The sequence below is a fragment of the Octopus bimaculoides genome, chromosome 8 (assembly GCF_001194135.2).
Source record: "Octopus bimaculoides isolate UCB-OBI-ISO-001 chromosome 8, ASM119413v2, whole genome shotgun sequence".
NCBI lineage: Eukaryota > Metazoa > Mollusca > Cephalopoda > Octopoda > Octopodidae > Octopus > Octopus bimaculoides.
Genome location: NC_068988.1, coordinates 15,288,195 through 15,303,186, shown reverse-complemented (window position 1 = coordinate 15,303,186; position 14,992 = coordinate 15,288,195). Strand labels below are relative to the sequence as shown.

Below are 14,992 nucleotides of genomic sequence, written 5' to 3'. Positions count from 1 at the left end.
TCTATCGACTGCATTAACTGACTGGCACAGCACTGGGAGCGCTTGCCGACACTCCAGTTGCCAAGCACCTTTTCTTAATCTATGCTTGATCCAGAATTGTAGCTCCGTCAATGAGACGAGCTGCGGAAGATCATCTCTGACAAACGGCGACCACACCTGCTCACCGTCAAGAAAACGCTGGAGAGTCGGAGCCTCAGCGAGTTTCTGCGCATCATTAGCCACGGTATGCCCAGTCTTCCACTCAGCGGCTGTTGACAGTGGACGAGTGAAACACGTCCCTTCCACAGAAACTGGAAGAGGATGCACTCCAGCTTGATCAGCCACGAAGCAGAGCAGTGGTTGACGGTCTGGCGCTAATAGATGACGGAAGAGATGTGCGTCTTCGCCACCTCCCCCAGACCCTTCAGGAACAGCTTCCTCTCTGCCTATTTCTGGATGAGACAAGCTACTCTGCTCATCACTTCCGCCCTTAAGTATTTAAGCAAAATAAAATAGAATAAAAGAATAGCAGTAAAAGAATGATGGAGAGTAAATAAATAATAAATAGAAATAATAGAGAGGGAGACAGAGAGATGTTAAGAATGAAATGATTAAAATATAAATAAACGAAAAATGAATCTGAAATAAGAAAAGTGAAGATAAACAAATTTTTAATATAAACAAGAAAAGAAAAGAAAAAGGAAGGAAAATGAAAGAAAAATATGTCAGAATAAAAAGGGATAAATATGGAAAAGAATGAAGATAAATTGAGTGAAGGCGAGAGATGGAGAAGCTAGGAAAAAAATGTCTTTGAAAAGAGAAGTTGTGAAGGACCAATCGATATAACGTAAGCAGCTTACGTCACTCATCCGCGACACTTCAATATTTCCCCGCTTCGGAAGGAAGTAGTTACCACCGTATGCCCACACTGTGGTCATTTAATTTCTTTCGCCATATTGGACGATATTTTCTCTTGTCGTTCCCCCACCCCCACTCCTACAACAATAAGAATTTTTGATGTCGCCACCAAACTAACCACTACCACCACAATGATAGTTTCCGAAACAACTTATGATAAATGAACGCTAACAGTATCATGCAAAAGTTATATGTACTTTATATATACGCACACATACAAACACCCACCTACACACACACACACACGCACTCACACACACATATATACGTATACATACACGCATTCATACAAACACACACGTTCACACACAAACATATCAGTCACATATTTATTTCTTCACAGCCTACACTGTGATGATATTTATTGTAGTGTCTGGTCATTAAACTTGTATAATTGTGTAAATATACTTTGTCTAAGAACATATTAAGATTTTCATAACAAGTCTCCCACTATTATTGATCGGCATTTTAGGAAACGGCAGAATAACAAGACAGGTCGTTTCGATTCTCATTCAAATTTTTCATAAAGGCTCAAATTAGGATACTATTAAACCTTGGGAGAGGCATTATGCCGGTAATAAACACATGCACAGGTTCGGTCCTTTATTTATTTATAAACAGTATTTAGTTTGTTTGTTTTTTTGTTAAATCATTTCATTGCACTCATGCAATCTCTTCAGCCACCCGTCTCTCCACTTCCATTTAATTTGAATGTATGATTCAGCGTTGTTTTGAAATTGTCCGGTATGAGCATGTGAGTGTGTGCACGCTCGTGTGTGTGCACTCTCGTATGTGTGCACGCTCGTATCTGTGCACGCTCGTATGTGTGCACGTTCGTATGTGTGCGTGCTTATATGTAAGTATGTGCGTCCATATGTGTGTTTGTTAAATTTCATTCATATCAGATAAGATAGAGACTTTGGACTTGGTTTTGGTTTTTTTCTCTGTTATTTTCTTTTTCTTCGTAAATGCATCCTTTCATTTTCACGTTCACGTTCTGTATTTTATATGTGAACAACATCCGCAACCATGGGTAATTGTAAGGCTTTTATCTACGTGTAATTGCTATTCAAAATTGGTCGTGTTTCAGTTACGAGGACCGACTCTTTATTTGCCGTAACAATGCGTCATCGGGGTGACTAGACAGGATTTCTATGTTAATCAGGTCCAGTACACCACTATGTTGTTCTTTGGCATGTTGGTAGAGCACCGAGGTTTGTTTGTGATTCTTGTAGTCCCTCCAATGTTCATTTACACGCTCAGTCAAACTTCTCGCCATTTCACCTATGTATGCCGTGTTTCCGTTTTTACAATCACCATCCATACAGCTTATTCTGTAAACCACATTTCTGGTTTTGCAGTTGATACCAGGACTATATTTGTACACAATGCAGTTCTCTTCTACACATCTTGTCCTTCTGAAGGGGTATGTTTTGCATATTATCGACCTAATGGATCTCCCTGGTTTTGCTATGACATTTATCTTCAACTTAGTACTTTTGAGGATTTTTCTAAATCTGCGGGCCAGTTCTCTGTGTTTTGTGGCGTCTATAAACATTACTCCTTGGAACTTGTCGGTATTATACCACGTGTTTTTTCTGTTTGTTTTATCACTAATTCTTTGTAGTCGATTCCACTGTTTATTACGGTACCTAGGTTGTGTTCCATTTGTATCTTTGACAACAATCTCCTCAAATTTCTTGCTAGCTCCTCTGTACACTCGGATCCTACCTTTCTGGCTGTATCCCGAAAACTGCATGTGATGCATGAAGTCTTGTGTATGTCTTTGTCTCTCCCAGGGACTGCACAGGGGGGATATGTTTCTCATTATTCTGACTAAATCGGTTATTAATATATTAATTTTCACACTGTGTGATAGAGCCGAATTCTTAGTGATAACATACTTTGAAGATATAGGTTTCATATAATGTGAGTGGAAGATTTAAATTTTGTCGTTAATGAAATCTGGTGGCTCTTGAATTAACTCTAATCTTATTTTCCATTATTTCCATTATTTACATTGGCCGGATATGTGTTCTCATCTTGTTTGTTGTTACCACAACGTTTCGGCTGATTTACTCTCCGGCCTTCATCAAATGTCCTTCATCAGGTAAGTTCAATTCCAGCCAGTGCCTTGAATAAATAATAATAATAATAATAATAATAATAATAATAATAATAATAATAATAATAATAATAATAATAATAATAATAATAATAATAATAATAATTGTCATCTGCTGGTATTGGTGTATCAATACCAGCAGATGACAACGTTTCCCTAAAAGAAATGGAAAAACTTTCAAAATACAAAGACCTGGAAATAGAGGTAACTCAAATGTGGAATCTAAAAACAGAAACAATTCCTATCATAGTAGGTGCCTTAGGTATAATAAAAAAATATTCAGACAAATACATAACAAAAACACCAGGACTTACAAATATATATAACATACAGAAAATTGCACTACTGGGCACTGCACACATCCTACGCAAAACACTTTCAATACAGTAACCATAAGAGCATCACAGCACATACCCAAGGCACACAGAGCTGCGCTCGGTAGTGAAGTGAAAGCACGTTATAAAAATAAAACTACTGAACAATAATAATAATAATAATAATAATAATAATAATAATAATAATAATAATAATAACATCAGCAAAAAAAACACCTTAGGAATGAGAACCCAGAGTTGAGTTCAAAATTCTTCCAGGACACCTGATGAAGGCTGGAGAGCAAATGGGCCGAAACGTTGTGGTAACAACAAACAAAATGAAGACACATATCCGTCCAATGTAAATAATCTACAGAATTACTCATCTCTAAAATATAGAAGCGTTAACTGTTATCATATAATACTTTCTGTTCCTCAGTCTTTCACCTTTTCATCTCATTTTCATTATTACAACCATAGGAATAAGACAATTTTCTGCTCTCACAAAATAGATCTTTGGTGAGACAATTTATTTTTTACTACGTATTTTTTGTGGGTAATTTTATCGCCGCTGCTGTTGAATTTAATCTAAGATGTCTGGAAAGAAGATATCAAGTAGAACTGAAGGCAGTTGCGTGAAAAAAATACACTGGATATTGAATTTGATATTTTTAAAAGAGTTGGCGCGCGTGAGAGAGAGAAACTTATATTGCCAAAATATTAGATCTTGTAACGTCTACAGTGGGAACGATACGTGACAACATTGAGAAAATTATATCAAATGCTCAAGAAGTTACTTCGGACCTTATTTTTCTATAGATCTAAAGTAATGCTTAAAATTTAATGAATTATGAGTGCGTAGATTGAGGATCAGAACCGGCGAAATGTATCTATAAACATGATGATAATTCAAAATTATACAAGTTTTGACGATTTGTAGAAAAGTAAGGAAAAACTTCTAATGAAAATCCCTTTTTGGTTAGTAAAGGTTGGTTTGAAAGGTTTAAGAAGCGCATGAATTTGCACAATATAGAAATGACTGATTAAACTACGAACGCTAATACAGATAGAGACTGCTACTAATTATCGTGATTAGTTGAAGAAAATGATTGCTGAAGGGGCGGCACACCAAAGAAAAAATAGAATTTTGATGAAACTCCACTTTTCTGGAAGCGCCTACTTGCTAGAACTTTTATCTCAGGTGACGAAAAATCAACACCAGGATTTATGATGCACGCGAGAGAGAGAAACTGATATTACCAAAACATCAGATCTTGCAACGTCTAGAGTGGGAACGATACGTGACAACATTGAGAAAATTACGTCAAATGCTCAACAAGTTACTTCGTTAACTGCCTGGATCTTATTTTTCTATAGATCTCACGTAATGCATCCCATCAAGTAGTAATCCCATCAAGTAGTACAGGAAATTTTTGAATGTTATTTAAATCTTAATATATTGGGTTGGCAACTAAGTTCCTGCCGTATTTTTAAATTTAAATTTTAAAAAAAGTTTAATAAAAAGTAATTAATTAATTAATAATGTATTCACCTTTGTTGTTTACAACTTCTTCCCAACGTTCAACAAGATTTTCAACACCTCGTTGATAGAAATCACCCGATTTCGACTCGAAAAATTGATCCAACCAAGCTCTCAATTCTGCATTGAACGAAACGCCGCGCATAGCATTTGAAAGAAATCGAAAGAGATGGAAATCCGTTGGTGCCAAATCAGGAGAGTACGGCGGGTGTGGCAACACTTCCAAGCCATGCGTTTGAATGGCTTCTTTGGTCATATTGGCGATATGAAGGCGGGCGTTGTCGTACAGCAGAAGAACTCCATGCTGCCGATTAGGTCTTTTCTCTTGAATAGCCATATTGAGTCATTCCATCTGTTGAACATAGAGTTCCGCGTTGACCGTTTGGTTCCGTTCAAGCAATTCGTAATGGATAATCCCTTCCCAGTCCCACCATACGCACAACATCGTTTTATGCGGATGAAGATCTTGTTTCATGCGCAGTGTCGCTTGTTTACTGGGGCTAAGCCATTCCTTATGCTGCTTCATATTGATGTACAGGCACCATTTTGCGTCACCAGTAATGATTCGGTAAAGAAATCGTTGCTTGTGTCCATGAGTTGAGCGGTGACAAGCAAGCAAACCAACGGAGATTGTGGCTCGTTGATTTTTGTTATTGTCACTTAAAGCATGCGAAACCCATGCTCCATACTTCTGAACCTTTCCCATCGAGTAAAGATGTTTTCTATAGCAGTGTGGGAGCATTCCATTTCCTCTGCCAGTTCCTTTGTTGTTTGACGATAATTTTCGTGCAAAAGTTGGTTTAATCGCTCTTCATCGAATTCAACTGGACGGCCAGAACGAGGTGTGTATTTGAGGTCAAAATTTCTATTTTTTAACTTGGCATACCAATCACGAGCGGTTCTTTCAGCTATGGCACCGTCTCCATACACAGCACAAATGCCACGAGCAGCTTTTGCGATCTTAGAACTTTGATTAAAATCAAAAAGAAGGAGGTGTCGAAAATGCTCGTTTTTCTTAACTTGACATTCCATTTTAATGATCGGAAAATAAACAAAAATTAACAAAAATTAGCTAGGAAAAAAATCAAAATAGATTCCAAAATGATTTTAAAATAGAATTCTCGAAAAAAAATAGATTCCAAAATTTAAAAACGCAAATTCCAAAATTTAAAAATTTTAAAATTTAAAACATTAGTTAAGTTAGTGATATCGGCGACAAAAAGGCAGGGCAAAATATTTCATAAGCTCTCTGTTGGCACACCAGGTTAACAATAGTACTTAGATAAGTGAAGAACAATATTACTTAGATTAGTAAACTTTTGGTAGGGTCTAAAGTTATAGTTCAACACAATTCTATATTGCAAATCCGTGAATGGGCTTCAGATAACTTGGTTTTTGCTGAGTGATATATGTAAGAAACAAGTTAAAATAATGGTCATTACATATAATTCCTTTATTATAGCAAATTTAGCTTACAGCTGTTTCCGATAGTCATTATAGATAGGTTTACTCAATTGGTCAACTGAGAGGTGGTGATGAGTGAAATGCGTTTTTTTTTTGTTTTTTTTTACCTATGTCTTTTTCTCCGTTACTTAGCCCGACTGTAACGCTTTTACGTGATTAGTTGAAGGGAAAAGCGAAGAGCGAAAGAAAAAGGAGGGAGAAAATAAAGATAAGGCGAAGAATGAGAGAGTGTTGTGTATTAAGTCTATAAAATTGTGCATAAAGTATATAAAATGTATATATAAAATGCATTAAGTAATCATCGCATTCCATTTTCCTTCACTTTTCAATGATTAGCAGATGAGCGACTATCTTTTGATACAGACACAAACTACGCAGGAGTAGCTGTGTGGTAAGTAGCTTGCTTACCAACCACATGGTTTTGGGTTCATTCCCACTGCGTGGCACCTTGGGCAAGTGTCTTCTACTATAGTCTCGGGCCGACCAAAGCCTTGTGAGTGAATTTGGTAGACGGAAAACTGAAAGAAGCCCGTCGCATATATGTATATATATATATGTGTGTATATGTTTGTGTGTCTGTGTTTGCTTCCCCCCCCCCCAACATCGCTTGACAACGGATGCTAGTGTGTTTACATCCCCGTAACTTAGCGGTTCGGCAAAAGAACCGATAGAATAAGTACTAGGCTTACAAAAGAATAAGTCCTGGGGTCGATTTGCTCGAATAAAGGTGGTGCTCCAGCATGGCCACAGTCAAATGACTGAAACAAGTAAAAGAGTAAAAGAGTAAAAGAGTAAACCCATCTCACCCTCACCTCGACCACGACGAAGCCATTAATTTCATTTCTGATGGAAACTTTTGTCTTTTAATTCTTTTCCACTTTGTTGTTATTCGTCATAGTATTCTGTCTGCACACACCCTCTCTCCTCACTCTTTCTCTTTCTTTCTTTCTTTCTTTCTTTCTTTCTCTGCCTCTCTTTTTTGCTTTCTTTCTCTCCCCCACCCCCTCTCTCAACATCCACCCATTTTAAAACTCATTGATAGCCATCCTTAATGTATTTCTTATCGCTATTTGCATCTTTGTTTTTTTTGGGGGGGAGGGGGTTGTAGAACTAAAGGAACGGTCAGTTCCAAGCAGCAACATTCCATTCTTCGAAGGTAAACGACAAAGAAAAAAATGACTCACCGACATCATCTTCATCATCATCATCATCATCATCTTCTTCTTCTTCTTCTTCTTCTTCTTCTTCTTCTTCTTCTACTTCTTCTTCTTCTTCTTCTTCTTCTTCTTCTTCTTCTTCTTCTTCTTCTTCTTCTTCTTCTTCTTCTTCTTCTTCTTCATTTTGTCCTTTTTATTCTTCGTCAATTTTCTTTCTCTGTCTTATTTTTCTTTCTCTAACTTATCTTTTTTCTCCTTCATTTTGTTACTGATATTCTTGTGTTCGTTTAGTTCATTGATCTTCTTATTTTCTTTTCTTCCTATTTTTTTATATCCTTGCCCTCTTCTTTTTTTATATCCACCCACCCCCACGCACCATTACCACCAGTGCCTTCCTTCTTCCCCTCCTTTGCTGGATATCTGGACTAGATGGTTCGTAGCAGCTAATTCGGTGCCACATCATTTTGAATTCCCATCCTTGGGGGGCTATACAATAACTTATTTGTTATTTGAAGAATGCTAGGGGGAAGTAAATTAAGTAAGAGCGCCACACAGAATACCAAACGTTATTTAGCTTCTTCGTTCTTTCGCCGTTCTGAGTTCAAACTGTGCCGAAACCAAAATTACTTTTTACTTTAAAAACCTTCAGAAAGTCGATAGAATTATAAATAAAGGTACAAATAATTTTTAACTTTATACCACATTGAAAAATCAATAGTAATGCCTGAAAAATGCCGACCTTTCAATTTCAACTTTCCGAAGTTGACAAAATAACGTGCCAGTCACATACTGGGTTCGATATAATTGGTCATACCCTTACCACTGGTAGAAATCAGTACAGATGCAATATCGATTTTTCGTAAAAATCTGATTCCAAAACATTTCAGGATTGCTGATTTTTCTGGGACATAAGTAAATTAAACAAACACCAAATTAATTAATTAATTAAATGCTATGTAGGTACATGCTTATTAATACAGTATTGTGCAAGGTGCCAGTAAACAAGGCTAGCGACAGTAGGAATGTGAAGTTCCTGCTCATAAATGACTGTGGATTATAAGTGGTGTCCAGGAAGTCGATGTTGTACCTGGATTTTCACCTGAAAGATAACCGTAGACTGGTATTCAGAAATAGATTAAATTGCCATCGGTGTTTAATTAAGTTTCTTTAAGTTCTCAATTCAATTCCCGCTAAGATCGAATTTGCCTCTTATTTTTAAGTGAAATTATTATTATTTCAATGCTATAACTCTTTCTAATTTTCGCACAAGGCCTGTAATTTCTAGGGAAGACGGCAGGTCGATTACATCCAGTCCAGTACCTACTTGACTGGTACTTTATTTTATTGACCCCGAAGGAATGAAAAGCAAATTCGACCTCGGAAGGAATTTGAACTTACAATGTAAAGAGATGGAAGAACCACCGCAAGGAATTCTCCGATTCTCTAACAATTTTGCCAGCTCGCCACTCTAAGAATAGTTTCAAATTTTAGTACAGGGCCTGCAGTTTTGAGGGAAGAAGAAAGTCGATTGCATCGACCCTAGTACTTGACTGTATTTTATCGACCCAAAAAGGATAAAAGATAAAGCCAACCTCTGTGAAATTTGAACTCAGAAGGTAAAAACGGACGAAATGCAGCTAGGCATTTTGTCCGATGCGCTAATGATTCTGCCAGCTCGCCACCTTTTTCTTTCTACAACAAACACAAGGTCTGAAATTGTGGGGGCAGTCGATTACATCGACCTCAGTATTTGAGTGATTTATTCCGAAACGGAAATGCTCTCCTATAGCACTGCCAGGCTAGAGATTTCTGGAAATTATCCATGAGCTCTGGCCCGAATTTCCTCTTGAGCGGCCAGCCAGTTTATTTTCTTCGACGTCCAGAATTCTCCCAGGAACGTCATTGCTCTTACCCACCACTAATCTAACGTCATGGTGTAACATCCATCGACCACACTGCTCGACTGGCAGAGAGCTGTAAGCTCTTAACGACACTCAAGGTGCCAAGTACCTTGCCTCGGTGTACGCTTGATTCAGGAGTGCAGCTCTGTCAGAGAGACGAGCTGCGAAAAAGCGCGTCTAACGGACGTCCCCCACACCTGTTCAGTGTCAGGAAAAGCTAGAGATGTCGTACGTAGCCTCAGCGTATGACGGTACATCATTAGCTACGGTATGTCCAGTCCTCCACGCAGCAGATGTTGGGCCGTCTGACCAGCGGTAAAAGATAATAGATTCACTGTTGATATTCATCATTTCCATCCGGCTCATTAGGAATAGTTTCCTCTCGGCCCATTTCTGGGTGAGACTAGCCACACTGCAAGTTATATCGTTCCAGTTCTTGTCCACCTCACGGTTTTAATCCAACTAAAACCCAAGCAATTTAACCGGTCCGTCTGTCTAGCGACCCACTAAGTTATTGGAAAAGCATGAACCTGCATCCTCAGATGCCAATTTGCAGGCCCAACGACTTCCGGTTAATTTTTGCTCTTATCACCGCTTCGTATTCCCTTAGAGTCGCACCGATACCCTCGATGTGTTTGGTGTCCTACACTATTACAGTATCGTTTTCCGCATATGCAGACATGCATTCTAGTTCCTGCGGGTCACCTCACGAAACCTCCAGCTTCTGCAGTTGAGGCTCTTAAATCAGTACGCACGGTGGTAGAGATAAGGGTCACACTTGATGGACCGCATGATACTAGTAACTATTTACTCTGACTACCGAGCAAACGTCACTGTACATTGCAGTGATCCAGCTTCTGTAGATGCACCGCGTGGATGACAGCCATTTGATGGTCCCTGGGATTGAGTGATTTGGCTTCCATGAAATTTTGAAGATTCTTTGGGAAGTCCTTTAGGATCTTCCTACTAGGGATCCTTGCACGCGGACTTGCCATATCCTTGGGGAAATTCTCCTTCAGCATTTTAACAGTGCTGAACCTGAAGACCTCTCCCTCAGTTTCTATCTTATTTTTCATTCGTGCTTTTTATCAGCACAAAATTTGGAGTGGGTGTGTTTTGGTTGATGTTGCTATTTTAAAGTGCTACTCTTGAGTGTTTTATTTTTGCCGAAATGGGTGCTGGTGGAGAAGTTGTTGTGGTGCTTTTGTCTACGTTTGATGTAGGTGTGGTTTTAGTAACACTATCGAGAATGTGTCTCGTTCAAAGTAGGTGTAACTTTTTAATATTATGCCTTTTTTATCGTTGTTTCCTTTTTTATTTACTTGGCTGTCCTTCTTCCTCACAAGATAACATTCTCCCATCAGAAGGATCCGAAGTGGGTGACTGTGGAGGTTTGTTTGTGCGTGTATCAGTGTGTGTGTGTGTGTGTGTTTGTGTTTCAATGTGGGGGAGATAGGAAGCGTGATAGAGAGAGGGTTGTGTTAAAACTTTTCCTGGGCTGCATGTTTTGATTCTGTCGTGAGTGTCGTTGTAGCTGATGTTGGTGTTGGTGTTCTTGTTCTTGTTCTTGTTCCTTTTGCTGTTGTTGTTGAGGCTGTGGTGTCAACAAATATGGATGACTCATCTCTCCTGTTTTTAGCTGTGGGCAGAAAACTTTGAAACAGCCCTGCGCACCAAGCAAGAGGCATCTTGACAATCATAAGGTGCAGTTCCACTCCATCGGGCAGGTAGGTATGGTGTTGGACAGTGGTCCACGTGGCCCTTGATGGTCCATATAAGATTTTACTGTTAAAATTTATCTGCAATAAATTGCTTATACTTCTACAATACACATTTTTTAATACAATTCTTTATTATAAAAATGCAGTAGGATGGGTTTTTTTTATACAACTCGAGTAGCTATGGAGGTCCCTTAGAGTAAAATAAGATTCAAAGGGGTCCTTGGGTAAAGAATGGTTGAGTATCACAAGTCTAGGATACTTCCCAACTCCTCCGGTTTGGTCTGGAGTGATATATTCCCACTAATGTTCCAGGCCCAGACCCTTCTCTGTTCGTTTCACTTGAAGGCGGATTTACTGCCCTCCAAAATAACACATGCCAACAACCACCAGATTTACCAGCCAGGTGGAACTCTATCTTAACGGGACAGTTCGTCCGTCCTAAATGGCACAAAACCAACAATTTTATGAGAAGGTGTTAGTCGATTACATCGAACCCAGTAATTGTCTAGTACTTTATTTTATCAAACCCCGTAAGAATGAAAGTCACAGTTGGCCTCGGCCGGATTTGAGCGTTGAAAATAATAAAGTTCCAGAATAAATACTACTGGTAAGAAGTTTGCTTCCCAATCACAGGGTTCCAGGTTCAATCCCACCGCGTGGCACCTTGGGCAAGTGTCTTCTACTGTTGTGGTTGTTTTTGGTGACGGCAGCAGTGGTGGTAGTGGTGGTGGTGGTGGTGGCAATGTTAACAGTTCTCTTCTAATCGCCGTTTAAAGCTCACTAGCTTTCTATCGAAGATTTCGACACTCCCCCGCCTCACACACACTTTATAATTTCACACAAAAACTATAAATTCCTTTCCGAATGGTGATCATGCAACAGAATTAAGGAGCTCCACAATAGCTTGGTCACTTCAGGAACAACGCAAAGCAAAAAGTTTTAAATGTAGACTCTTACAACTGTTAAAATAAAACATACGAAAGACTCGAATTGACGTGCTGTCGATGCCAAAACGACAACAATAATCTGTCAAATTCTAGAGCACAAGGGGAGAAGAAAGTCGATTGCATCGGTTGTAGTGCTCAGTAATGTCGATCAGGCGGAATTTGAACTCAGAAGATAAGGAACCTGAAGAAATGCCGCTAAGCATTTTGTCCAAGACACAAACGATTCCATCACCTCGTTGGTTTCTTCACCACCTTTAACAATTCTTTCTAATTTTTAGCACAGCTCCAGTAATTTTGAAGATCTGGCGGCAAGTCGATTACAGCGACCTCAGTACGCAACGGGTACTTATTTTATCGACCCCGAAAGGGTAAAAAAAGTAATAATCAGCGAGCTGACTTTTGAACAAAAGCATAAAGAGTATTAAAAAAATGCTGCAAAGTCTTTTGTCCGATGCGCTAACAATTCTGTCACCTCGCTGACAACTTTAGTAATGTTTCAAATTTTGATACAAGGCCAGCAGTTTCTAGGGGAGGGGACAAGTTGATTTCATTGATCCAGTACTCAACTGGTACTAATTTTATCGACCCCGAAAGAAATGACCTCGGCGGAATATGAACTCAGAGCATAATGACAGACGAAATTCCGGTAATCATTTCGTCCGGTGTGATAACGATTCTGTCAGCTCACCGCCTTACTGGCAGCTTTAATAATAGCAATAAAATAATTTATAACATAGCACAAGGCCAGAAATTTGAGAGGAGAGTTTAGTTAATTACATTGGTCATATTTAACGGTATTTTATTTTATCGTTCATTAAAAAAATAAATAGTAAAGAAAACTAAGTTGGTATTTGAACTCAGATCGTAAAGAACCAGAACAAAGCCATGGGATATTGTATATGATACGCTAACGTTCCTGCCAACTCACCGTTTAGTAATGACTGTTTCTAATTTAGGCTCAAGACCAATAATTTTCAAGGAAGGATTAAGTTGATTGTTTTGTTCTCAGTACGTGACAGATACTTTATTCTAACGAACCTGGAAGGATGAAAAATAAAATTAATTGACGCCATCGTGATTTATTCACAAAAGGTGAAGAACCGGATCAAATATCGCAAGGCATTTTTCCCGATGCTCTAACGATTCAGCCAAACCATTACCCTAATGATTGTTTGTAACATAGGCACAAAGCCAGACATTTTGAGGAAAAGGATAAGTCAATAATGTCGCCCCAGTATTTGACTGGGGCGATATTATCGACCACGAGAGTATGAAAGGCAAAATTTCCTTCGGCGGAATTAGAACTCAGAACATTACAGAGCACTATAACGATTCTGCTAATCTACTGCCCGATAATCCTTTCTACTATAGGCACATGGTCTGGGATTTCGGAAGGCTAGTCGATTACATAGACTGACCCCAGTACTCAACCGATACTTTTTATATCGACCAGAGAAGAAAGACAGGCAAACCTGCCCTCGGCGAGATTTGAGCTCAGAACATTACAGAACTTGAGCAAATATCGCTATAAGGATTCTACCCATCTACCGCCCTATAATGACAATAATTTCTTTTATTTGCCACAACTGAAACAAAGAACAAAAGCCCCAAAGCTACGTCAGGTTGATATTTTCGGAAGAAATAATACCATCAAAGCTACTTGATTTAAGAAAAGAAATTTGTCAAGGGTGTAATTATCTTTTGTGGTCATTAGATTCTCTATCTATTGTGTAACTCTTTCACTTTAAGTTTTGAAGAGGTGGCAAGGAAGGTATCTGTATCCTGATCTCACCTTGCCAGTCCTTCATTTGGTCATTTCCGCTTTCTGTTTTATTTAATCTTTTCCTAAGGACCTATTAACCTCTAAAATAGTTTGCTTGTTTTTTTTTTGTTTTTGTTTTTGTTTTTGTCTTTTTGTTGTTTTTGTTTTTTTTGTCTTTTTGTTGTTTTTGTTTATTCCCTAAAACATAATGCTAATTTTCACGTCTACTTTTGTGCAATATTGTCGATCGTTTTTCTACTGCAATTAATAAGTTGCTATCGTTATTGCTGCTGAGGCTTCTGTTTTTACGTTCTGAATTCAAATGCCTCCCAACTCAACTTAGCCTTTCATCCTTTCGGTGTCTAGAAAATAAGGAGCAGTTGAGTACTGGGGTCGGTGTAATCAACTAAACCCCACCCCGCAAAGTTTCAGGTTTTATGCCCATAGTAGAAATAACTATTATTGCTGTTGTTGTTGTTACTACTGATAATGTTGTTGCCGTAGTTCTTGCTGCTGTTACTGCTGCTGCAGTTTGTTGTTGTTATTCTTGTTTCTGTCTGGCTTCTGTTACTCGGATCCAGCTGGGTCTCGTACTTTCCCCGCTAAGACACATTCGACCCACATATTTCCCCACTTATCCCTTCTCTTGTGTCCAGCCCATTTGACACTGTACCAACAGCATCAAACTCACTAGTCTTAGAGGGCATACAGATGTCATGGGCACTGCACCTTCGTCTAGGCTCAGTAAGAGGAATAGAAATGGCCCAGGTCAACCCTGATCGAACAAACCTATGTAAGGCGTTTCAGCCGTGACACTCCATCTTCTTTAGAGACTGGTACAACATCACCAGATATTTCATTTATGTTTTAACGCGACAGGGTGTGATTTGAGAGATTTTTACTGCTATTTCAAGCAGTAGGAGTAGTCAAATAGAAGCTGTAACAGTGGTGTAGATGTGCCATTTACTCTTTAGTACTATAGTTTGTGATTTGAGGAATATTTTGCTACTATTTCTAGCAGAAAGAGTGGCCAGTAGAAGCTGTAATAGTAGTGTAAATGTATTTTTTTACTTTTTTGTATGATAGGCCGTGATTTGAGGGATATTTTGTAACCATCTCTAGGGAATCGAGTGTTAAAGTGGGGAAGTTGGTAGTGACAATTCT

The 14,992-nt window shown here is 38.7% G+C and overlaps 1 protein-coding gene across 1 annotated transcript in view; it reads right to left on the bottom strand.

Annotated features, from left to right (window-relative positions):
* Positions 1-689: 689 nt before the first annotated feature.
* The window catches only part of LOC128248506 (uncharacterized), a 60,421-nt gene continuing 46,118 nt past the window's right edge, over positions 690-14,992 (bottom strand). Inside the window, exon 2 of the mRNA XM_052969881.1 lies at positions 690-3,030. Within this exon, the coding sequence (XP_052825841.1) occupies positions 1,988-2,821 (834 nt within the window). The 5' untranslated portion in view covers positions 2,822-3,030 and the 3' untranslated portion in view covers positions 690-1,987. The remainder of the gene's footprint in view (positions 3,031-14,992) is intronic.